The sequence below is a fragment of the Ambystoma mexicanum genome, chromosome 7p (genome assembly GCF_040938575.1).
Source record: "Ambystoma mexicanum isolate Mex_15411 chromosome 7p, UKY_AmexF1_1, whole genome shotgun sequence".
NCBI lineage: Eukaryota > Metazoa > Chordata > Amphibia > Caudata > Ambystomatidae > Ambystoma > Ambystoma mexicanum.
Window position 1 is genome coordinate 159811007 of NC_090939.1, and position 26932 is coordinate 159837938.

The 26932-nt window shown below is 47.3% G+C and overlaps 1 protein-coding gene across 2 annotated transcripts in view; it reads left to right on the forward strand.

The window, feature by feature from the left end:
• Positions 1-17190: 17190 nt before the first annotated feature.
• LOC138525777 (nectin-1-like) overlaps positions 17191-26932 on the forward strand; it is a 71854-nt gene continuing 62112 nt past the window's right edge. For both annotated transcript variants that reach the window (XM_069635979.1, XM_069635980.1), the window contains exons 1-2: positions 17191-17288; positions 23489-23827. In XM_069635979.1, coding sequence (XP_069492080.1) covers positions 17243-17288; positions 23489-23827 — 385 coding nt within the window. In that variant the 5' untranslated portion in view covers positions 17191-17242. The remainder of the gene's footprint in view (positions 17289-23488; positions 23828-26932) is intronic.

Below are 26932 nucleotides of genomic sequence, written 5' to 3' on the forward strand. Positions count from 1 at the left end.
GTGCGAGGGGATAGTTGTGGTTTGACATGCTGGGGTGTACACATGGTGAATGTTCACATGTGATGTGTAGAGAACACTGATGGTCACTTGAGTGCACATGCATATGTTGAGTGCATATCCTTGCAGACCCACACACTTGCACTCTGATGCACTACATGTACTCCCACCCTTGCATATCCACGTGTACACTGTTTGCCTTCTGGTGGCCACTGTGTCCCTGCAGCACATGTTCTGTGACCAATTATGGAACCTGTACATGCCTAATTTGCTTTTTGATGTGGTCTGTCGCTTAGATGTGATGCAAAGGGTGTGCATCACACACAATAGCTGTTCACTGTGCTGTGCGCTGAGCAGTGTGTTGCAGGAGTAGGACACAGCACACAGAAGCTGCAGTGTTGATTTTGCAATGCACAATGTGCATGTAGACAGGCATTCATTGTTATGTTACGTCTACAACTCTTGTAATGCATTTGGAAATGACTTATTTTGGGTGGGAGGTTGTTGGTCTGTCATTTCATCTGATTCCTGGTCAGGCATCATTGTCTCATGCCACTGTACATTTTGGACATGGCAATGTGTACCTTATTGTTACTGTGTTGGTGTATGGGTATTGCTTGCCATGTCATGTTGTGGTTTGGGAGGGTTTGAGTGACATAACAGTGATGGCCATTGCCTGTTTTGCAGGTGTGTGTGATGCACACCTTGCATGTCAGGGTCATCCGGTTCTCAGAGCAACTAGCTGGGGGTAGATCTCTCTCCGCGGCAGGGCCCTCCCTCTGGAACAGCCTTCCTGCCTCACTTGGACTTGAGGGGAAACATCTCCGGTTCGGGAAGCACCTCAAGACCTTCCTCTTTGCTTCTGCTTTCTCTCTGCCTCTCCCTTGCGGAATTCTTCACTGGAACTGCACTGGATCTGCAACTGGGCCACTCTCACCGACCTCGGTCCCTGGCCCAGCCACTCTCCACTTGCACTGGCTCCCTGGCAACCCCTGCACTGCGGTACTGTCTCTCTATCCCTACAGCCCCCCCTTCCCAGCACTTGTCTGCACTTACCTTTGCAGGGGCGCGCTGTCATGATTGCCAGTACCTGGTGTAGGCAGCATGACTGCGTGGCCTGTGAGACCCCCCCCCACTATGGCAGTAGTCCGCTGAAATGACCCAGTGGCCAAAAAATGCAGGACACTGAGCACCTTCTCCAAGGGGCTCAATGCTTGGGAGCAAAGGGTGGGGGATGTAAGGTCATCTTCCCACTCCCTGACCAGGTCTAGGATGATGTGGGGTGGAAACCTATACCTGCCATAGACCTGGTTGTCAGTGTTAGGCGGAAACCTGTGCAGTTCCCTCTGGGACCACTGCAAAAGATTTAGGACTACAGGTGTTTGGCGGTGAACCCACTTGGTAGCAGTCTGTACCACACAGATTCACTTGGTAGCTGTGGCTGAGCAGTCAGGCTTCTCCCAAGAAGAGTTAAGCAGTATGTAGAGTATACAATATAGGACAATTCTTCACAGTAAGATAAGCAAACACGCAACAAGGCTTCAGTGTAAAGATATTAAGGTATTTATTTATAACGGAACATCTATGAAAAACACTATGGCACTATCACGGCAAACAATTCAATTACAATTACTCTACGAAGAAGAAACGATCAAACCCCCTAACAATATTTCGACAAGTCTAGGTTCAACCGGCATCACTTATTTACAGACAGAGGTGTATACCTCAACCTAGATGGCACTCTAATATTAATTAGGACGGGAGAGAAAAATAGGCAGGTTACGAAATCAACACAGTTCAATACTTCATGGGTAAAATGCAAGGCAAGAAGGCGAGAACCACAATAGATCATAAAGTTCAGAGGCCAGGCCCACTCGGAGAGAGGCAAGGCGATATGTCCCAAAAAGTCTCTAGTGGAAATGCGTTCGAGTCTTTGTAGCAAATTGTTATCGGCAGATTGAACTAGTTCAGAACAACACGTGAGAAAGCTTGGAGGCGACCCAACGGAAAGGAGAGGATTAAAACACCTCACTCGAACCGATCGAAAGGGAAGCCAGGCGGAAACGGTACCTTGTTGTGGAGAGACAGCTCCGGTGGGGGCAGTTGTTCCTGGTGGTGGATGCACGTCGGGTCTTTGCCAAGAGTAGAGATGATCTCGTCGCTGAAGGAAAGTGAAGTCCGATGCACCACCAGGGAAGAGACCAGCCGCGGAGTGCTCCGTCACAAGGCACCACCTTTTGGTCACGGTACAGGGATAGTGGCTATCCGGTTGCCGGGGTGCTCTGCACTGGCAATTCGACCACCGCATCCTGAGGCGAAGAAAAAGCAAAGGGGACTGGTTGTTCCCACCAGTCAGGGGAAGAGACTCTCCGGCAGGGAGATCTCCTCTGTCGTCGGGAAGTGGTGAGTCGGTTCAGCAGGGCTCCACCAGAGGTGTCGTCGTTGCAGGTCGGCTCAGCGTTACCCTCGTCGGATTCTTAGGTCCTGTGGCGACTTCTGAAGATCCAGTCCCAAAAGCCCTGCTTTTATGCATAAAACCCCCATTCATTCAGCCTAGCTGTCAATCAACACTTGCTAAGTGGTGAGCGGGGAGGCTCACCACTTGGGCCAATCACACCAGAGTGCGACCGGAGTTGGCAAGGCAACTCGGTCCAGGGTGTCTAAACCCCCTCCCACACCCCTGTGGTAACCCAGACAGAATGGCACCACTTTGGAGGGTCTCTGTACAGAGGCCCGCCAAAAGTGGAACAAAGGGCTCAAACTTTGGTTTAGGAGTCACAGAGACGAACACAGACTCCATTTTAAAAACCGAGTTCTGGCAGAAAATACCATCCGATAAACTTATTTAAGATAAGTAGACCGGTGGTACGTTGGAGATTAACGAGGAAAAGTATCAATCTCCAACAATGGGACGAATCCCATAGGGTTATGTTCGGGGTCGAACATAAGAAGTAGTTTCCACTGCCACCAGCCAAAACTTGACGAGGGGGGATGGGACAATGCCCCCTCGAATAACAGATCCAGGAGTAATCGAATTACCCCTACTAGTACGTCCACAATAAGACGTACCAATAAGATGGTTTGTACTAGTTCTGTTAGTAAATTTTGGTCTAGTAAAGCCAATGGTGACTTTACATGCCCGGGGAGACAGTAGTCAGTCCCCGGGTATGGAGTCTATGGTGGAGGTCCGCTAGGACGCCCCAGTGTTACGGCACGTAGGGTGCGGTGTAACACACATAGAAAAACATATGAGACCCTATGGAGTAAAAGACCCCATAGCCCATAGAACACATTGACATTCAAAGGAATTACACACATTCACGTCCAAGAGTGGGAGGAAAAGAGTCTCACTCTTGGCAGGATGGAAAAAACAAACTCCCGAAATCCAGCAAAGCTGCTAGGGGACTTACTAGGTTAGGAAATTCAGCCTAAACAGAGAACTCTCCCTAACACTCAGGCATCCCAAAAAGGCTTGTCCGTGGTGCGAAAATGCGTGCCCTGGCTATTCTCCTCCTCTTGCGGTGTCCCACGATCAGTGCTGCGACAAATGGGGCATTCATCGTAGCTGTATATACGTGTTTGTTGTTTGCGCACACTTTTGTACAGTGCGCGGGGACGCTTCCGCCTGCCTTCGTGTGGCGGACGCGTTAACGCCTGTGTGCGTCTTTTGCCGTGCGCGGGTTTCCCGTATTCGGATCCATGAATACGGGTTGTTCGCGTGCGTGTGGGCGTTCCGTGTAGTTCCCTGCAGTACTTCCCCAGTTACGCCTTCTTTTTCACGTGTTGTTCCCCATTCCGCGTGTTACGCCCACTGTTCCGCCCACTTTGGTTGTGTGCGCCGCGGCTATGTGCGCTTTTGCTGTGCGCGTAGCGCACGCCGTGTATGCCTGCGTGCGCCGTGGCTGGATTGGGCGCACGGACAGCGGGAAACACGCGCAGCGTCTTCCTTGAATCGCACGCATGTGCGTGCGCTGCGTTTCTCACGCTTGCGCTCCCTTGCGCCTGCTTGCGCATGGATTTTCGGCGCACGTTTGTTCCATGAATCGGCCCCAAAATGTTCCTCAATGTTTTCTCGGTACTTAATCAATAATCCCCTGTGGGCACGACCTTACTGGCAGATAGTGGCCCATAGCCCAAGTTAGCGAGATCCCTGGTGACATTCGGTAATAACCTCCAGTGAGGGAGCGCCCTGGCATCATTTCTGGGGTGCTAATTGTTTTTTTAAGTTAAGAAACCCTGGCTGTTTCTCAAGTTAAATAAACTTCGAAATAAAATGGCTGCCACAGAAAGATCTCCTAGTTCCATCTCCATTATCATGGCAGTCATTGCTGTATCACAGAAGAGACGGCTGTTGTGAATGTGTTCCAGAGCTCTGCTCCATAGAGGATCTGGAAACCTGGGGATTGGGGAGTCATTTGGCGAGTGCTGAGTGAAGAAGGAGAGCCGTTCTGGGCTCCTGTTGTGATCCTCTAATAAACCCACCTACGACACATTTTGGCGACGAGGTGGGGAGTGGGGAACCACAACAGGCATTTTCAGGAGCACGACGTGGGGCAGAGCATTTCCACCCGACCAGTGACCAGCCACTAGAGCTCCGCAGAAAGCCCAAGACAGGATTCAGGGAGCAAAGGACAAGGAAGCCACTCCCAGCACGAGCATATAATTCAAACGAAAGGCTGAAACAATGCACGTTCTGAAGAATAAACCCTACACACAGCTCACATAGGGCTCCCCCTGCTGGATGCAGATTTTGACATCACAATATGGAATGACCCCTATACACAGCTCGCAAAGGACTCCCCCTGCTAGATATAGATTGTGAAATCACAATATAGCAGAAGAATACAGTGAGAATAGGACAGAAGAATACTTTAACCAGCAGACACTGGATGAACATAACAAAGGACTGCGATAAAGATATTGGAACACTTTAACACAACAAGGGAATAAAGGACTAACCAGCTTACACTAGGGAAAGTGTAAGAGGTACCACAGAAATCTTCTTGTGTGATCAACCTGTACGCACACAAACAAAAAGAAAAATCAGGGGAGCAAGTGAGCGACAAAGAAACCAACAACAGTCAATAAATAAATAAACAAATAAAAATAATTAGTTGCACAACACGCAGAAGGGTTTACCACCCTGCTGTTTCCTCACCATCCTGGGGAACCCACAATTCCGTGGGAGCAATGGTCAGATTCCTTTCAATTATATCTTCGAGCAATTGGAGGAGCAAACTTTAATGATGACCAAAGAGAGGTGTCTCTCCTGAATTGACTTGGGAGTGAAGGACTATGAATATTTTGCACACTCCCTGATGTGGTCACTCAGGAAGGTTCTGGAGATTCCATAAGCACCTCATCAAAGAAATATGAAATAGCTGTGGCCAAACTGGAACAACACTTCTCTCATAAAACTAATGTAGTAGTACTGGAACGATATTATGTTTTCTCAAGGAAGCAAAACAAGGTCGAGTAACTGATATATTGACAGCCGGCGACTTTCTCTTGTACACTGCTCACTGACTTTTCTACCAGGTAATTGGTTGGTCAACTGGTAGCTATCAACCTTCCAACTCTGCCAACTCTGACTAATCCTTACCCTCCTTCAGTTCAACCGCACATTATCCAACTCTTGCCGCAGCTACTCCATTCTTTGCTGTACTGTGCTGCACTTATATTCTCCCTCCTACAATGATACCTTTGCCACCAGTATTAATATGCACTTATTCGTTGTATTTATTGGTTGACTGGCACAGTTTAAGAGCTGTACAACATAGCAGAATCGTATGAGCATTCAGTCCATTCACCTATTGTCATAGGCCCATTGCATTCCATGACAATAATGTGGTTTATCATCTTGGCACTGATATTTGGCATAACGACCTGGCACCAAAACTCATATCCATTGTTATGTTCCATATGCACTCAAAATAAATCAGGGAATCTAGACTTCCTAGAGATGCTTCATCAGACAGGTACTTTGATGGAACACTTTGCAGGCGATTTGATTGAAAGGTGTCCTTTCTTTCTAAAGGCCAGCCTGTTGAACCATCCTAGGGTGATGGCAGTCTCATCTAAGAACAGGAGGACCTTGAAGTATTCCACTATCTCTAGGCAGATCTTCATGTGAGCCATTCACTTTTCTTTATTGGTGTGGCTGGTCATAGTGTATAGCCTGTAAAGTCATAATACGTCATGGTTCAGGTAAAATAAACGAAATGGACACTGTCCTGGTCACCAGCCAAACATAATGCAGAGGGGCGGTGTCTAAGGAGACAGAATAAGGTATGGTTATCATAAATGAAATGAACACACAAATATAACTGACCTTGCAGGCCCCCGCTTCCAGCCGATTGTCTGGTGAGCACAGTAGATCACCCTGCGGCTGACTTTTGTCCTTTGATCTCGCAACAGGATCACCTTTAGCTGACAAGAAGTCCTTTCATTATCTTGTTGCAGGAATCCCTCTATAAACTTGCACAGACGTATAAATAGAGGCACAAGCACAGGTTACTCTTTCAACATCTGTAAAAAATATATGAACAATAGCCACATTTTGGTCTAACAGATAGGACGTCTACATCCTTAAATAGGGATGATTTGCTTTTTTATATCAGTACCCACACCTGCTACAGTATTCAGTGCTGTACAGCATGTACTACAGTTAAACCCTTTTTAGACATTTTTAAGTTCATAAAAAGGAGCAGACTTCCCAAAAGCTCTTAAAGCACAGTACTGTACAACAATTACCCATCCTGATGCTTAGTGATTGACTTCTGTTGGTGTGGTAGTAGATGGCAGACAGCAGGGAGACAATCCAGAGTGAGTGACTAACCACAGCCAGAGTCAAATTCTCCCCCGGCTTGGTGCTCCTCTCTGGGCTGGTGAATTTAGTCAGCATTGCAAGTACAGCATTTACTTTATAGCCGGTACAGCAGATGAAGGCTCCCAAGATGCAATGCAAAATAAATAACTGCACTGCCATCTTCAGAACAGGGTCCTTTAATTTGGGTAGAATGGTAGGAGGCGAGGTGCACATGGCACCAAATGTCTGCAGATTAATTGTTTCATCATGTAACATCTTAAAAACTACAATTATGGCTATTTTGCAGTCAGAAAGCTCCATTAGACTACACATAAACAAACGAAGATACAATAAAGCATGGACATTCCGTCACAAAGAATAAAAATAAGAGATAACATAAAATGGTGTAGTACTTAATCTCATGAATAACCAAGGTGAATTACCAATTACCTTGAATAACTGTTGAATATGGACTAACTAGTGGGTCAAACCAAGTGAACATGCTTAAGCATGTCAGTTACGATCTTGTGTGACAGAATTGTCTTGGGATTGTTTTTAAATATTGCAGCCCAAAGAATCCTGGCTGCTGCTAGCTGCTCGGTCACCTCTGTGTGAATATTGCTGCCCTGGGCATACCCTACATAATAGTGCAAAACATATTTTCCACCACGCGCTAATGATTTTGCTCCACTTGTCCCCAGACACCTGCACCATATCTACCCACTGCCAAAGGCTTTCCAAGAACGATCTGCAGCAGCTGCTCTGCAGAGGAATACTTGAACCTGGACATCAACCTAAGAACCCCTCCCATTTACTTGTGACATCTTCATAACCTGTTTTCACAGGGTTCTCTCAAACCATATTCCCAAATAATCATATTGGCCAGACTGTGCCATCATTGCTCCATTTAGGATGTCGAACGAGAACACTTCTAGATGGACCGAGAATGTTGCTAGGTTCCTTGGAGAGGCCCCCAGGTATCACTATGATGTCACTCAGAAATAAAGGTGGGCAAAACATATGTTTCATGCGTTAATTTACAATTATGTTCAAGGCATAAAGTTTCAGGATATTTGTTAATCGAACGATCTAGCGTGTCAAAAAGTACAGTGCTGGATCACATTCCCAAAGAGTCCTTCTCAAATGTGAGGGTAAAGCAAATGTGGGTGCCCAATAAATAATTCAAAAGAATAAGGAACTCCCTTCACGAGCCAAAGGGTATCTGTGTCCAAAAGTCCAATGTTCCAAAGTTCAACAACAAAAGTTCGGTCCCCAGTGGAGAGAGAAAGAGCATCAAACAGAACGAGAACTGCTCTTGAGGCCTGATCTCAGTAATGTAAACAACACAAACGGAATGCAACAAACTCAGTCTCACTGACTGTGTACTGCTACTATTATGCTGATTGACTGATTGATTGATTGATTGATTGATTGATGGCACACAGAAGGGTTGCTTAGACAGACAACAGCAGCAGCAGGAAAAGTGCGCCTGGAGTAAATAATTAATTAAATTAATTATTGTGACTTTAAGATTCAGCAGAATTGCGCTGTGCTACAGGGCAGTGGCAGAATGAGTGTCCCTGGTCATGCGGGAGTCTCCTTTGTGCTAACAATGACACATTCCTCTATTTTCGGTGGGGGAGCCCTCACACACATGCCATCAAGATGGATGGCAAGCACAACAGTCAAAGGAGGTCTTACTATTTTTTAAGACCTTAAAGTGCTCATGTTGTCAACTCTTAAGGGGACCTTAAAGCACACATTTCACAAGGGATTCATTGCATTTGCCGTAACTAGAAACTTTGGGTTGCCACCGGACACACTGTTTCCGTCTCCTAATACCCTGGTGCTAACGGGACATTACAAGTTCCAGCGCCCGGGATATCAGGCGGTGGAAAATGTTAGTCGCCATTCCCATGGAGCCCCCTAGGACTCCCTGAGAGTGGGGACACAGAAGAGCTGACACCGTTGGTAATGGTGCTGGTGCTTCCGTGACAACTCAATTTTCCAGCGCAGTTGCGCCCGCCAGGTAAGACCTGCCGGGGCGCACAGGCCCAGTAAATCAGAGTTGTCGTCTACTGGTGCAGAAAGGGTGCCAGTACGATGCTACTGGCAGCCTTTTTTCCAGACCAGCAGACTCGTAATGACGCCCTTTGACTGTTTGGATCATGGTTACAACGTAATGTCGTGAAGTGTGAAGGTTTTCTGAAATATGTTGAACAACAGTTTTAAAATTTGAGAGGGGGAATTGAACACCATTAATAGCAATCCTCCGAATAGTTCGAACGACAAAATTACAATTACTAAAAAAAGGCTCAACTACTATGTTCCTACAATGAACGGTCTCAAACACCTTGTAGCAATGCCAGACATTACTTGAATATGTGTTGTTTTCAAAACCATAGTTCAGATTGTGCTTTTTTCTTTCTACATGATCTAAATGCCTCCCTGAGAAAACAATTCCAACTTTCCCTTTCAGTGACTCCTGTACAGGGGTAGCAGAGGCACCACTAGGGGTAGCAAGCAGGTTGCCAGGGGTAGCAGGCTAGCAGCAGCTACCCCGGCTGCCCCAAATGACAGCAATCATCACTCCTTTTATTGAACGAAGAAGGTGGTGTGCACTGACAGATTTTCCTAATCATAGCTCTTGCCCCTTATCTCAGTTCAGTGTGCTGAGGCACATGGAGGCCAGGCCAGACTGGAAATGAGGCACAATGAGGATGAAGGGCAGACTGTGAATGAAATGGTAGAAATGTGTAGGTTACCTATTTTGCAAAACCATGCATGTGTGACAAACTCAGTCTCGCATACCTTTCCGCCAGCGCTCAGTTTGCTTCTGCTGTCTCTCATGGGCGCAATTTTATGGGGGGGTCAAGGGTGTTTGTCCCCCAACATTTGTGGCACACTATTTGTCCCCCTCATTTGGCAGGGGCCCCTTTCCTTTAGATGTCATGTCTCCCCACCCCAACATTTTCCGCAAAGTTACTTCACTGCTGTTGCTGGTCTCCAGGCATCCATGCTGTCTTTTCCCTCTGCACGCCGGCATCTGTCCACAAACCGTCACTCTTGTCATTGGTCAATTCCTCCCCCGTTATCCTCCATTGGTTGGGTCCACATGTCCGAAATCAATCCAGCAGCTTCACTCTGCCCCAACAGCAGTTATCGCCTCAGCGTTGCTCCTCCGATTCTCCACGGCTCCTCTGTCTCCACTGGCAGGACAACATACACCGGACTCTGCCTCTTCTCGTATGCATTAAACTTGGCAAAGACTTGACAATCTCAATTAAATATTTCGGCCTACACACACACTTCAGGATGATTTCGGATTATCTTCTTCAACTATCCATAGATGACTCTAGGATGGAGTCACCCGATGACTCCAGAATGATTTCAGGATGATCTTCCTTTTTGAATGGAGCAGCCACTGACTCCTCCTTTAACAGCCCCGCTTACCTGTTGGAGGAAATAGATAAACAGAAAGCTCTCTTGATGACGCTTCAAGTGCCTTGTGATCATTACAACACACTGGAATAAAAAGTGCACTGCACAACAAGGAAATGCAGTGAAAAGCTTCAATGGTTTTGATTCAATTTGAAGTATAGAATAGTATGGGCACAGACACAGGCAGGAAGATACGGCGTGGCTACAGAGGGAGACAGGCAAGGGATGCAGGTTATGGAGTGTTCTAGAAAAAAAACCTGATAAAAGCTATACATGAGGTAGTCTTGGGAAATATTTAATAGCGTCAACACAAAGCAAACCAATACACAACACAGTAACTTACATCAACACGACAGCTTCCACAAACAAAACCAATCGACTGCCCCTCCCCGAAATGTCTTCGTTTTTACACACTTCCCAATGCATTGAAACCTATAAGAGTGGCGTGGATTCACAAACCAGTGACTTCACTTTAAGCAGGTTATCTTGTTTTCCTAACTATAATCAACAATTTCAACGCATCCAATCATTCTTTCACTTTCCCTGGACCAGCTCTGGCCATGCCACCTTTCATCCAGCCACACCTTTCATCCGGCCACAGTAAGCTTGTTGTAGAAGATTTATATTTGTTTATCTAGTTTTGGCTAAGAGCAGTCAGCCAGTATTTGGCGGTGCAATTAAAAGTAGGCAGAGTTTAACAAAGCAGGGAACGGTGCAGTAGCTGAGAAATGCAAAACAACATGCTCACTTTAGCATGGCAAGCAGAAACACATCTGTTAGGCAAGCGTTCCCTATTTCAAGGTGAAGCCTTCTACCTAAACAGACCAGTGAGGGATTATATGGCCATATATAAAACTAAAAGAGCCGCATGATTGCATTGTTTTATCTTCTGAGTCTGCAACAATTACTTTGGGCCTCATTACAAGTTTGGTGGTAGCCTTGCCGATAAAACCGGCAGGCTGCCGCCAAACCTGCTAATTTTTCCGGCACCCGCGAATGGGCAATTACTGGGTCATTACGGCTTTGCCGGACCCCGTAATTGCCAATTCACTGCCGCCGGAAGAAAATGCTCCCCATTCCCATTGAGCCCAGTTGGGCTCAATGGGAATGGGGAGCACGGTAGCACCGGCACTATTCACAACTGGAGGGCGGGAGGACCCCCGCCCACAGAACTCTTAGTTTGCCGGCCCGGTGGCAATGGTGCTGGTAGCTTACCGGCACCGTTACTACCGGACTGGCAAACGTGTAATGACGCCCATTATGTTATGTTCAAGTTTCTCTTGTTTATAACATATATATTTTTTTTTGCCACAGGAGGGAAGGTTAGGTGCAGATGTTTCACAGATTATGGGGTCAGCCGGTCCGGTAAAAATGCAGGGGAAAATGCTGGTACTACCGGCTCCAGCATTTTTACTGGACCTGCTCAATCCAAGTCTGCCGGTAGGTGCATTGACCTACCGGTAGGCCTGACCTGCTGGGAGTTCAGGCCTCTACCGGCACGGAAATGACAGAATCACGTGCACCGTTGGAATGGGAACTTACTGCAGTTGCCGGCACCTGTAATATCCCGGTAACACAGGATGGTGGAAGTGGATGGGGGGGAGAAGTGGACAGGGCTGGGCAAAGCTAAAAAGGGGCTCAGAGGATCAGGTCACTATAGGAATACTCAGCGGAAAGGGGGAGACCAGACTGAACACGGAGAGACAGCTGGACAGGGTGTTCCCATTTAAAAATAACCTGGGAGTGGTCAGATAACGCTTGTGAAAGGACCATAAAGAGGGGGTGGAGGCATAGTTGCCATTGGTATCCCATGGACTTTGTATATCACCTGCTCCTTTGCTCTTTATCTGCCACTGATGGGCAACAATCTGTGCTGCACATGACAACACTGTTACTTCATGTCTTCATGTTTTCTGTGCCACAGTGTACGAGTGCCACACCAAAATCTGAAGTAATGAAGTAAGGTACACGTGTGTATATATATTTTATTTTGATTTATTTTTACATTTGTAAAGCGTCCAAACCTTGAGGCACCAGGGCGCTGTTGCAAGACCAGTTACATGATACAATCTTACCGAACTAAATAGTACATTTCACATTAAAGTATAGAACAGCATGAATGTGAGATTAAGGACAGCAAACAGTGTTCAGAGGCAACCTTCTGGACAAGCCAGACCAATGAAGGCTGCATTGGCGGTGGTCAAGACTAGGTCTCAGGAGGGGTGAGGGTGATCTAAAGTCCACAATGAGCACACACAGTAAACGACACCACAAATTACTCTCAGTCAGGTTTATATATCAAAAATACATATACATTTATTAAAGGCCTTTTAACTCAAACGCAAAATGAAACCACAGCAATATTAACAATACTAACACAACACTATATGAGGAAACATATATACAGTAACTATTAGTCTAAGGTAATATTCAATAAGTAGAGATCCACAACCTGAAACAGAAAGGGGTCATACAGTGCAAATATACTTTAGGCAGTCCTTCAACAACTCAAACCCTAACTAATAGGCAGTCCAATCTCTACGAAGTGTGGAGCGTTGTGCTCAAAAATACATTCAGCACGCGAGCACTCGATCATGCAGTTAAGTACAAACCGGGTCTCTTCAAGGGGCTGTAGTGGCTCATGGATGTGGGTGAGGTGATGAAGAATAAAGTTCCACTATTCAAGGAGGGTCTCCATAAGAGGGCAGAGCGATTTCCAGGAATCAATATAGGATGGCAGCATAGGCTAGCCTAACAAAGGAGAGTGGCCATTGGGGGATACTCGTGTGTAAATGTCTATGGATGCACCAGGGGCCACTGGTAAGTGTTGCAAGTACTCACTGACCATCAATGCACTCTGGACCAAACATCACCAGTCTTTTCCAGTTCACTTGCAAGTTCGAGTCCAGCAGTTGCACGTCTCTCCGGATTTCAGGGGCTGCGTTCTGGGACCACGGTTCATGGCAGGACAGTGGCGTTTTCTACGTTTCTGGGGAAGGGATCAGGCCAGTTCCACTGCCGCTCATCTTAGGACACAGGGGGGCACAGCAGCAAGGCACCCACGGTAGCTCGTCACCACAGCAGGGTGACACGGGTACCGCATAGACTCGGGTTCAGGTGGACTCTCGTAATTACAGACCTAGGAATGCTAGGTGTATGAAACTCGGCGGAAGAGTGCCTTCCACCAAGAACTTACAGTTCCCAGTGTCTTGAAACTTGAGACAGTGGCGGTTCCAAGGCAAAGGTCCTGTACAAGCTGGTAATTTCACTGGGCGGTCCAGGAACACAGGTTAAGCAGGAGTGTCAAGGAGTGTCAAGAGTAGTTAGTCCCACTACTCTAATGGGTCGAAGCGCCCTTGCAGGCCTTCTGTGATCAATGAGAAACAGGGGCTCCGATGGGACAACAGCGGGGTCAGGGTGCCAAACCTTCCAACGTTCAGTGTGAACTAAGAAGATCGACCTGAAATAGGTTTAGAGTGCCTTCTCTTATCAGAATCTCCTTCGCGCCAAAACGAGGAGAAAGCATAGGAGATGTGCTCACATTCAACCATTCCTGATGTGGACCAATCACGGACCATGGTGGTCCCAGTCATCCCAGCACACCAGACATCCTGGCACCCAGGATGTGTATTGGAACTAGACAGCTCCAGCCCACATTCTGGGCGCGCATACACAATGCATGCAGAAGCCAGAGAATGCTCCGGTTTGTGCGGGGGTCTGCATGACCAAATAAGGAATTTCCCCCGTCTGCTCAACCTGAGGAAGGCAAAGGGACAAAATGGCCAAAGGACAGAACAAAGGACCTTGTGGCATGGCAATTTTAGGCAATGACCACTGTTCTGGGCCAAACGCGGTAAATGCGGTTTGGACCATTGAAAAGAGTCAAAAATGCTTTAAAGGTAACTGCTGCCACCAGCTCTGTCGTAGACACACTTGTACATTCACCAAATATCCTTTGAGGGTGTCTAAGGTGTTAAAATGAAAAAGAGACCCAGCGCATTGTACTGGAAGGTACATTGTGCCCTGATCAAAATGTTGCCAAGAAATGGCTACAAAATGAAAAACTACGGGAAACAAGGTCTCCCAGTACTGACAGTCTGAAGCGCATGTCAGTTTCCCCTTAACAAGATGAGCAAAAGCCCACTGGAGTTCAGAAGAAGGCTGGGCTTCACTGGTAAAAGTAAGGCTAGGATGGTCAGAGAAAAGCAAAATGTTGGGGGGTTCACAACTAGAGTGAAAAGTACCCATAAATGGAAATCTCTTCTAACACTCGGCCCTCCCAGACCAAGGACAAGGGGAACTAATCCACCCCTGGATGAGCTTCTTGTTCAGGTTGGTTAAACATTCTGGACAACCCATCAGCATTGCTATGTTGGACACCTGGCCTATGCTCAATGGTGAAGTCAAACCCTTGCAGCCATATGAACCACCAGAGCAACTTTGTACTCTCTCCCTTCAAGTTCATGAGCCACTTTAGGGGTGTATGGTCAGTTTGCACAGTGACGTGGATCCCATAGAGTTAGGGCCTCCGATTCCTTAGGGCTCACACAACAGAGAAACATTATTTCTCTACTATGGACCATTTAAGCTCTCTGTCCTTAAACTGGAGACCGATTAATCCAATAGGGTGTTCCTTGTCTTTCTCATCTACCTGTGATAGTACAGCACCTATCCCAGTGTCAGAGGCATCTGTCTGCACAATAAAAGGTATTTTTTCAGGTCAGGGGACCTGGGAACAGGGGCCTGGCACAAGGAGTCTTTTAAGCCATTGAAGGCTTTCCCACAATCCTCAGACCAAGAGACCTTATTGGGTTTCTTTGGAGTTGTGAGAGCAGTCAGATGGGCAGCTTTGGTGCCACATTCTGCCATAAAGTTTCTGTAATACCCAGTGAAACCTAAAAAGGCTCTCCCCTGAGTTTCAGTAGTGGGCGTAGACCAGTCGTGTACCGCTTGTACTTTACTGGGTAGAGGGTGAATCCTCCCTCCACCTACTTCATGACCAAGGTAGACCACAGAACCTTGAACAATCTGGCACTTGCTGGCCTTTATGGTCAGATGGGCCTTCTGAAGGGCCTGCAACACAATTCTGAGGTGTTTCACATGTTCCTCCCAGGTGGCACTGAAAACTGCTCTATCATCCAGATATGCAAGACGGAATTCATCCAACCCATTAAGGACATGATTCACAAGCCTCTGAAAAGTGACAGGTGCATTCTTCAATCCAATTTGTATTACCCTGAACTGGTAAAGGCCCTCTGGAGTTGAAAATGCTGTCTTCTCCTTGGCATGTTCTGCTAGGACTATTTGCCAATACCCAGCAGTGAGGTCAAATGTGCCGAGGTACTTGGAGGCACCCAAGGTATTCACCAGCTCATCAGTTCTAGGCAAGGGGTGTGTATCGGTTTTGGTGACAGCGTCCAGAGCCCTGTAGTCCACACAGAACCACAGCTCAGAGGTACCTGCCTTTGGTACCAGAACCACAGGACTGGACCAAGAACTACTGGAGGGCTTAATCACCCCAAGATCTAACATCTTGTTGACCTCTGTCTTGATGTAGGAACTCACCTTATCTGACATCCTGTATTCCCTACTTTTAGTAGGTACACTATCTCCTGTGTAAATATCATGTTTGCACCAAGGTGTCAAATCAGGAGCTAGGGAAAACAAGGGGGAGAATTCCCTAGCAAACTTCTCACTGCATCCTGTTGAACAGAAGTCGGGTGAGGGGCCACTTTGACACCCTCAATGGAGCTATATCTGAAGCCAAGAGCAGTGCAGCTATATCTGAAGCCAAGAGCAGTGCAGCAAATTTCATCCCCAGGGATGAAAGCCTTCAGCCTATTCACATGGAACACTATTGGAGCACTAAATATTTAACCTCATCTGCCCCACAGGTGTGGTGAGGGAGTTGAGAGGGCCCCAGTACATTTCTCTTCTTCATATGCCTGCATGTTTCAATTAATTACCACTTTCAATCACCCAATCCCTGCACTGCCCGGGTCAGGTCAGTTTCTAGCAGTCTGTTCCATAGGAATTCAAGTACCAGCGTCCCTAGCAGCGGAAGAGCCCACGAACAGCCCCACGCAGAGAGAGAGAGAGACAACAACAATCTGATGCGGAATTAGAGCAAAGGGTGCAGCAGTCTGATCAAGCCAAGCCATTACGTGACCCACACCAGCACAAATCCAGAGCTAGCAAGTGCGTGGAGCACTCAAACAATGTTCACATGCTAACCCACAGAGACATTGCACCCACCTGCAAGGGTGGGTGGGTGAGTGACTCCACAACTGAGTTAGGGCCTGACCATGTATCCTGTCACGCTCTAGACCTTATAGGGTTCATGATCAGGACTTGCTGGCCTGGTGTAAAGTTGACAAGGGAAGCCAGACGAAGAAGGCAGAATGGAACTATGGGAAACCAAATAATTCATAAAACCATGCCTGCTTAACCTCAGAATTTAGCAGAGTCTCCCAGTTTTCCAGCCGTTCCAGCGCTGCCAAGCAAATGCACACAAGTAACACACAATGGGCCTGATTCATGGAATTTTTTGCACGATTCAAAGTAACTTTGCACTGCTGAAAAGTGACTTTGCACTGCCGACACAAACCCTATACAGAGGAATTAAGTTTTAAAATAAATTGCTTTGTTGGCCATTAAGATTGATGAGGGATACACTGTAATATACTGTAATATAAGATGAGGCTACAATTACAATTCATTGTGCACTTATCTGTGGTTGCTAATACCACAAGATAACATGGCACTTTTATATGTAGATTTAGCCTTGCAAACTTGTACGGGGCATTCCGGTGACATAGGCGAGTTTGCATAACAAAAATCTGTTATGTAAATAAAATATCAATGTCCAGGAAATGACATGGCTGATGCAGAAGTACTCATTTCCTGAAAATGAGCTCATTTCTTATATATAACTCCCTGACAGACAAAAGCTAACCCGGCTCCTCGGTGAAATAGCCAAACTCTCAGGTTGTGAAGATGAGACTGCTTGTCCTGCTCTGCTCTGCTTGGGGTTTCATACCCTGTAAGTATGCCTGATTTATGTGCTGTGTCGCGTATTTAAATAATGCTGCAGGCAGGTACTGCCAGTGCTAGGTGCATGGCTAGTTATATTGGCGTCTTTTCTGTGTAGACAGCCTGCTTGCAATATTCATACCTCATGCCATATTTTCATTCATTTATATCGATCGTAATTTATGTTTCCGCCTCCCCCTTCCTCTCTGCAATACAAATGTACCAGCATATGCGATAACATGACATTTTATGAATTTCTGTAGGATCTGCCTGCTTTTTACTTCAACAAAAAGGAGGCGGATTGCATAGGGATCCATTGTAAACGCTGCCTGACATGCGTAAGTGCCTGGACTAGCTTGCCTGCTTATTGGACGGAATCGCTGTTCCAGCACTGCTCTGCATAATGACAGGAATTGTTGAATAGTCGTTTGTTTCATTTGAGGAAGGTAGAAAGCAAGATGCTTTGGCTCCAGGTTCAGCTTACCGCCTGCCATGCTTTGTAAAACCGGTGCTTATTACTATAACCAAAACAAAGATGGGCCTATTGGAAAAATGGGAGATCATTCCTCAAGAATTGCTGTCCTCTGGCAGGCCAGTTGGATTGGTAAGGAGTCAGTTGCACTCCAGGTTAGACTGAGCTCATTAAGTTGTTGAACCTAGTAAACACAAACCCAAGCCGAGTGATAGGTCTGGGGGTAGGGGGGAGGGGTGGCATGTGCGACTACACACAACCTCTCATTTCTGAGTGCTGTGCAGCCATACTTCTTCGCCAGAGTCATTCTGAGAAAGATGCTGCCATGCTGGGAGAGACTGAGAGTGACAGAGATTTGGTTTCAAAATGGGTGATGGCAGAGATTGTATAGCTGCAGAAATAGTTGGGGTAGGGAGGTTGTGTCGTCTTGTTGTCTAAGGGAAGCTTGCACTTCTACTGTGTTCGCATTGTTGATCCTGCTTTGTGGGAGGGAATACCATGCCATCGCTATCTGTGGCATAGTCCATATTCCAGTTGCCTGTGCTCCACAGCATATCTCCTTTGTGGCAGGGAATACCATGCCATAACTACCTGTGGCATAGCTCATATTCCAGTTGCCTGTGCTGCACAGCATATCTGCTTTGTCTGAGGGAATACCATGCCATAGCTACCTGTGGCATAGCTCATATTCCAGTTGCCTGTGCCGCACAGTATATCTGCTTTGTGGCAGGGAATAGCATGGCATAGCTACCTGTGGCATAGCTCGAATTCCAGTTGCCTGTGCTGCACAGCATATCTGCTTTGTGGGAGGGAATACCAAGCCATACAGGTGGCTCATATTCCAGATGCCTGTGCCGCACAGCATATCTCCTTTGTGGGGGGGAGGGGAATACCATGCCATAGCTACCTGTGGCATAGCTCATATTCCAGTTGCCTGTGCTGCACAGCCTATCTGCTTTGTGGGAAGGAATACCATGCCTTAGCTACCTCTGGCACAGCTCATATTCCAGTTGCCTGTGCCGCACAGCATATCTGCTTTGTGGGAGGGAATACCATGCCATAACTACCTGTGGCATAGCTCATATTCCAGTTGCCTGTGCTGCACAGTATATCTGCTTTGTGGGAAGGAATACCATGGCATAGTTACCGGTGGCATAGCTCATATTCCAGTTGCCTGTGCTGCACAGCATATCTGCTTTGTGTGAGGGAATACCGTGCCTTAGCTACCTGTGGCATAGCTCATCTTCCAGTTGCATGTGCTGCACAGCGTATCTGCTTGTGGGAGTGCATACCATGTTTTAGCTACCTGTGACATAGCTCATATTCCAGTTGCCTGTGCTGCACAGCATATCTGCTTTGTGGTAGGGAATACCATGGCATAGCTCATATTTCAGTTGCCTGTGCTGCACAGCATATCTACTTTGTGGGAGGGAATACCATGGCACAGCTACCTGTGCATAGTTCATATTCCAGTTGCCTGTGCTACACAGCATATCTGCTTTGTGGGAGGGAATACCATGGCAAAGCTATTTGTAAGAGACAATACCATGCCCTAGCTACCTGTGGCTTAGCTTATATTCCAGTTGCCTGTGCTGCACAGCATATATGCTCTGTGGGAGGGAATACCATGGCATAGCTACCTGTGGCATAGTTCATACACCAGTTGCCTGTGCTGCACAGCATATCTGCTTTGTAGGAGAGAATACTATGGCAAACCTATTTGTGGGAGGGAATACCGTTCCAAAGCTACCTGTGACATAGTTCATATTCCAGTTGCCTTCGCTGCACAGCATATCTGCTTGTGGGAGGGCATACCATGCCTTAGGTACCTGTGACATAGCTCATATTCCAGTTGCATGTGCTGCACAGCATATCTGCTTGTGGGAGGGAATACCATGCCATAGCTACCTGTGGCATAGCTCATATTCCAGTTGACTGTGCTGCACAGCATATCTGCTTGTGGGAGTGCATACCATGCCTTAGCTACCTGTGACATAGCTCATATTCCAGTTGCCTGTACTGCATAGCATATCTGCTTTGTGGGAGGGAATACCATGGCATAGCTACCTGTGGCATAGCTCAGATTCCAGCTGCCTGTGCTGCACAGCATATCTGCTTGTGGGAGGGTATACCATGCCAAAGCTACCTGTGGCATAGCTCATATTCCAGTTGCCTGTGCTGCACAGTATATCTGCTTTGTGGGAAGAACTTCCATGGCATAGCTACCTGTGGCATAGCTCATATTCCAATTGCCAGTGATGCACAGCATATCTGCTTTGTGGTAGGGAATGCCATGGCATATCTACCTGTGGCATAGCTCACATTCCAGTTGCCTGTGCTGCACAGCCTATCTGCTTTGTGGGAGGGAATGTCATGGCATAGCTACCTGTGGCATAGCTCATATTCCAGTTGCCTGTGCTGCACAGCCTATCTGCTTTGTGGGAGGGAATACCATTCAGTTGCCTGTGCTGCACAGCATATCTGCTTGTGGGAGGGAATACCATGCCATAGCTACCTGTGGCATAGCTCATATTCCAGTTGTCTGTGCTGCACAGCATATCTGCTTGTGAGAGTGCATACCATGCCTTGGCTACCTGTGACATAGCTCATATTCCAGTTGCCTGTACTGCATAGCATATCTACTTTGTGGGAGGGAATGTCATGGCATAGCTACCTGTGGCATAGCTCATATTCCAGTTGCCTGTGCTGCACAGCATATCTGCTTGTGGGAGGGTATACCATGCCAACCTGTGGCATAGCTCATATTCTAGTTGCCTGTGCTGCACAGCATATCTGCTTTGCGGTAGGGAATGCCATGGCATAACTACCTGTGGCATAGCTCACATTCCAGTTGCCTGTGCTGCACAACATATCTACTTCGTGGGAGGGAATGGCATGGCATAGCTACCTGTGGCATAGCTCATATTCCAGTTGCCTGTGTTGCACAGCCTATCTGCTTTGTGGGAGGGAATACCATTCGGTTGCCTGTGCTGCACAGCATATCTTCTATGTTGGAGGGAAGCTTGCACTGCTGCCACGGGTACTACAACATTTCCAGCTGGTGGCAACCCTGACCCACTGCGACCTGCACAGCGGATGTTATTTAAGAGGGAAGCTTGCCCACCGACTGGCAGTGCTGTATATCTGTGTTGTTGGTAAGAGGCTTGCACTGCCGGTGCCTGTGCTACTCTTTAGCTTGCTAAATGCCTGTGCTACTCTTTAGCTTGCTATGATGTCAGTGTCTGAAACAGGAGCCACAGTAAAAGCACTGCACCATCACTCAATCGTTCTTTTAAGTCGATTTTGCAAAAAGCCTATAGACACAATGCATTTGTAACGTGTATAAGTCTTTCGGCTTGGAGCCTAGCACTTGAATGCTTTCACAATGAATTCCGTTTTTTTTTAAAACGTTACGTTTGGCAAGCACAATTAAGAAACAGCATTATATCGTTTTTCAGAGGTACAATGATTGCATTATCGACCATTTGGTTCAATTACAGTGTTGCATACCACGATTTTATCAACAACTGTATCACAAAGCTTTGTTGGACTTTATAGCATCAAAAGCCCGGAATTGACCCAAGGGCCTCATTAGGAGTTTGGAGGTAGCCATGCCCTTAATAACGGCATGGCTACCTCCAAACCCGAGTCCGGGTTCCCTGAAAGGGGAAATACTGGGCCATTCCGACCTTGGAAGGCCCAGTATTTCCCTATTCAGGGAACCCGGACCATCCCCATTCCCATTTGAGCCCCCATTGGGCTCAATGGGAATGGGGAGCATGCTAACAACGGGCCCGTTAATGATGGGCCTGTTGTTAGCATGCTGGGCCGCTCGCAGGACCCGCTAAAGGCGTCTGGTAAAACCAGATGTCCAGAGCAGGTCCCGCGAGCGGACCTCATAATGCGGCGGTATGGGTTTAACGGCACCGGCAGCTCTAACGGTGCCGTTAAACCCATACCTCCAGGGTCCTAATGAGGCAGGGGAGTTGCTAGGTCTGGAAAAGACCCGGGGCTAAGCTGATGTCAGAACTGTTGGGACCGGGGGCTAGCTAGCCTTTTGGCTGTAGCTCCCGAGATTCTATCCGGGGCTACAACCAAAAGATCAGGGGCTATAACCCCCTTAGCCCCCCCCTAGCAACGCCCCTGTAATGAGGCATTATATGTCTTTCAGACAGGACGAGGTCGGCTGCGTCATTATATGGGTATCTTCACAGTCACTGGCCCATGTTAATTCCCTCAACCAGTGCCACTCATTGGGAGGGTGCAAGTCTTACCATTTCCGTAAGGTACCACGTTTAGAAAGCATGCATCCTTCCCAGCGTAATTCCTAATAGCAGCTAGTTCCATGTGCCCTAAATCCAGGGTGCACATGCAGCCTATGTCTGTTTCTACCATCCCTGCTTTATGATCCCACCAACACCCCCTCCACCTCCTGGTGCATGCGTTGTCTAAGCAGTTACTAATAAAATCATATTGAAAGGCCCTGAAAAAAGTGTGTCTAATATTTGTGGGTTCCATGATTAATCACTGCTGGCCGTGTTTGCCAAAGCCCATGTAACCGAGCCCGCCTTTCCAGCTGCGACAAGACATCATTTGTGGTCCCGGTCCCCCACAGATCCCCGACTTAATGTGGGCGACACCCCCACAAACCCCGTTCTCTCCCTCGCCCATCTTTGCTCGCTCCCAGTCCCATCCCCAATCTTGTGCCGGGGACACCCCCAATGTCCCTGTTCTCCCTCCAAGCCCAGGTGATTTCTCTTCCCTCACTCCACCCATTCCTCTGACACCCCCAAAGCACCTCACGACCCTCTCCAGTACGCAACTGAGACCCGCCATCCCTCTCCTTAACTCTTCTGTTGCGCCAGGGTCCTTCTGCCACTGCCTCCCTTCAAGTAAGTGCGAATAACACGTACACTATTTCCTGACAAGCCGGAGTTCTAAAATGCAGCCTGTCAGGAAATAGCTATGACAATGGACAGTTATGTTATGCTATGTTGTGGTACTTTGCTTTGTACTGCGCCGAATCACCACTGCAGAACTTTCAAAGCACTGAGCCTTGTCTGTGGTGTATTATGCCCCCGCCTGGGGAAATCTGATGGGAAGGGGAGGAAGAGTGAAGTAAGAGGGAGGCAAGGGAGGCAAGGAGGTTGCATACACACTGAGGGAATCAGGCAGGAGGGACATGCTTTGTATTAGTGTGGATGAATGTTAGTCCATTATACATTGATTATCTTCTGGAGAGATGCCACACAGGAAAGAATTTGTTGGGTTTTGGAACTCATAGGAGAGAACAGAAGAAGTCAGTTTTGTGCTAATTCTAGGCCAGAGATCGAGTTATGTTTGGTACGTGAGAGGTTCCAGAATATGCTCTGAAAATCCTGGCAGGTATGCAGGCTTAAAATACCTGCAGTGTTCATTTATGGTACCACAGGAATGTCCCTGAATAGCAGTCCTGGGGCTGCCAAGTCGACTCCAGAAGGTGGCTTAGTCCAAGATGAGAATTTGAGACAAGGTGAATGTTGTTGGTACCAGAATTTAAGGGAGTGGGATAGCTAAGATTAATAAAATCCCTTGCCCCTAGATGTCATTCTGAAGGATGCCTGGGCTAATAATGTACAAACAAGTAACTTGGAGGGGGTGATATAACAACCTTCTCCTGATGATACAGAACCAACGTTTTAGAGGGTTTCCACTGTATGTGCACAAGGAATGTAACTCCATGTCCTCTTCTGATGCAGGTTCTGCACTGGTTCTTCATGAGAAGACCCTTAATGCCACCGTAGGGAACAGAGTGACTTTGCATTGCCAACTCTCCAAGTCCCAGGATGTCCTGCAAGTCACCTGGCAGAAGGATGCAGGGGACTTCAGCGGCAACATGGCTACCTACAGCGAGGACTTTGGCCAGAGATTTATGGGTCATTACAAGCACCGTCAGGTTCATTTCTCCAAAGCCGAGCCCAACATCACTGCCATCACACTCAATTCTGTCAGCCTGAAAGACGAAGGCTGCTACAAGTGCATCTTCAATGTCTACCCTACTGGATCCGTCATCGGAAGGACGTGTCTGCATGTCTATGGTGAGATATGGACCGCCTCCATCCATGTGTTTATTACATCTTTTTGGGGTTCCTAATAGTCTAAGCATATGTTTGCATCCTTTGGCTCTCCAGATGTTTTGGACTACAATGTCAATCAGCCCTTGTCTGCATAGTCAGTGGTAAGGGATCATGGGGGGGGGTAATCCAAAACATTAGCACAGACACAGTTTGCAGAGCCAGCTAGCAATATGTCATCTCCAATATGGACTTGGCCATCTCTACTGATATCACTATAGTTGACAGGCATTGTCAGTCTCATGCTAAACTTCTTACTTCTGTGTCAACAACCTTGTTCTACAATACAAAGCACACAGACAACCTCCTGTTGTTCACATCGGTGTTTGTTTTAAATTTAAACAGTTGGCTCTCCTCATTGGACTTAGTTACCAAAATGTTTTTGGTGACCCCAAATGCATTTGCGCTCACATAAAAACACAATTTGCGCGAACGAAAAATCAGACGGATTGACAAAGGGTATCTGCCTGTGTGTAAATTCAAATGCACATGCACAATCTGAACGCCCAATGATCGGCACCTAAAACGACATCCATTTTGCATATGCAAATGAGTGCGGCTGGAGTAATCACAATGGGCAGGCAATGCAACTGAGGTACACACCTACTGACGCAGATGGGGCATGCTGTTTCAAAGAAAGAGCAAGGCACTTGCTCCTGTGGCAGTGGCCCTGTTCCAACTTGGCTTAAGTCAGACTTAGGCAAATCAGGTAGGGACAAACTCAACGGGCCTCATTACAACCCAGGCGTTAAGGGTTAACGCCGTCGCTAACCCTTAACGCCTGATTCCAATTTTAACGGCTGCTTTTAGCAGGCGTTAAAATCCATGGCGCTAAACCGCCTTGGTGCTAATTACGGCACCGTAATTTACGGTGACGTAATTAGCGCCTTCCCCACTCCCATTATGCCCTATGGGGCAAAAATGGGAATGGGGAAGGGAAAATGGGAAATGGGGATTTACCGCCCCACTCACCTTGGAATGGGGAGGTAAATCCGCCATCCACCATGGTGGTAAAGTTGGTGTACTTACCGCCTGGGTCGTAATGACCCCCAACTTGTTGTTATCATTTTTCCCTGAAAGTATTTAACTTTCCCCAAGTGTTGGACAACACTGTCAGGTCAATCCGTTTTTCTTTCACTTTTCAATTACCAGTTTTAAATTTCACTTCCAACAAATTACACCTGGGCATTTGCTCCTTTTTTGAGCATCAGGAGGAAGTTACACACAAACAGCCTCTTTATGAGTTTGGCAGTAATTCTATTTTACCACCAAACTATTTTACAGTAACTGCTGCTCAGTCTGGTGGAATTACCGGCAGATTACAAGTTGCAGTTTGGTAGCGTTCGTCCCCATTCATGGAGTTCATAGGGCTTTTTTGCGAATGACCTGGAAACAAATGTGGATTGTGAAAAGCATGAGGACTTGCCCTCGCTATTGGGCTGGAGCAGGAGGGGGAGCTCTGATTCGAAGGAAAGGACCCGCTGGAAAAATGTGAGCTGGCGCTCAAGAGATCTCAACGCTCTTGAATATACCGGCATCCCTAGAGTAGGAGCCAGATTTCTAGAATTCTCTCTGCACTTCGAGATACATTTTTCAGGCCGCTGTATCTTGGAGGTTATTCACTAAGACTACCAGATCGAGCTAATCACTTCTCCAAGAGCGACACCTACTTTGGAAAAAATCAGTTCCAACGTATCCATTGAAGTGGTGGATAGGGTTATGTGATCCTATGCCTCTGTGTTTTCGGTTCCCAAATCCTCATGGGGCTGCTGATTGGTCATCAGCCTCAAGGCGACCTACTGGTTGGTTCAGAAGATAGCGTTCAAGATGAAGACTTTACAGTGGACTATTTATTTCATTTCAAGGGTTGGCTTCCTTAGACCTCCCCAATCTATCTGTACATGCATGTGCCCATCCACCCCTCCTGCTGGCAGTATCTGCAGTTTACAGTGGGCCAGGAACATTTCCACCCTCCCTTTCGGGCACTGATCAGTTCCTGGTATCTTCACCAAGGTCTTGGCCTTATTGGCGGGTCTTTTGCATGAGGAGGATATCACTCATTACCCTTATCCAGACAACTGGTTGGTCCAGGGGTCCTCTTGTGCAATTACAGAGAGAAGTGTTGTTAGAACCTTCGGTCTGTTCAGGGACCATAGCTTCATTATCAACCGGATAAAACCTCACTCATATTCGCCCCAGAAACTACAGGTTATAGGTGCTGTATTTTGCACAGGCACCAGCTGGGCCAACCTTCCAGAGGACAGCCATCTCTCTGTCCCTCTCTCTCTTCAGGAAGACGTTTGAACACTTTGGTGGCTGAGGTAGGCACCGGCCTGATTTATTTGGTTGCGAATTTTGGGGTTGATGGCAGCAATGGTAAGAGGTGTAGCATTCTTTGAACTGCAGGACGTTTGAAGCAGTCTGTCCGGACCTCCTCTTCTCCAAACCAGTGGTTCAAACTTGCTGTGTTGTCGTCAGGACAGGCATCATTTCAGCCCTGGCCTACATACATTATCAGGGCGGAGCGAGTTCCAAGGCCTGGAACAAGATGTCCAGGTCCTTGCTGGACTGGGCATAGGCCACTTTCCTTGTGCTCAGAGCAGTACAAGTGAAGAGGGTGGAAATCCCTCTAGCGGATGCTCAGCCATTCCTTTCCGGCTTCAGCAGAGTGGTTTCCGTATAGGGAGGCCTTTTGATCCCTCTGACAGTTGTGAGCCCTCCTTATTGTGGACATGTTTGTTTCCACAAGGAATCCACTCCTTCCTTTGTTTTGCCTGAGGCTTCTGGAGCAAGGGGCTTGGAGAGTGAATGCTCTGATTGTTCGGTAGCCAAGGACTTTGACCTACACCTTTCCCCCAGAGGCCCTTAATCCCCAGGCTCTGCAGAATATCAGGGAGAGTGGGGCGTCAAGTGATTCTCATGTTTCCCTGCTTGCCCAGGTGGGGTTGATTGGCTCATCTGATACTGTGGTCGATCTCCCTACTCCGGCCCCTTCCCTGGGTTTCTCCCTGTGTGTGATGGTTGGATGTTAAAAGGGATGGACTAAAACATCAGGGTATCAGGAACGTA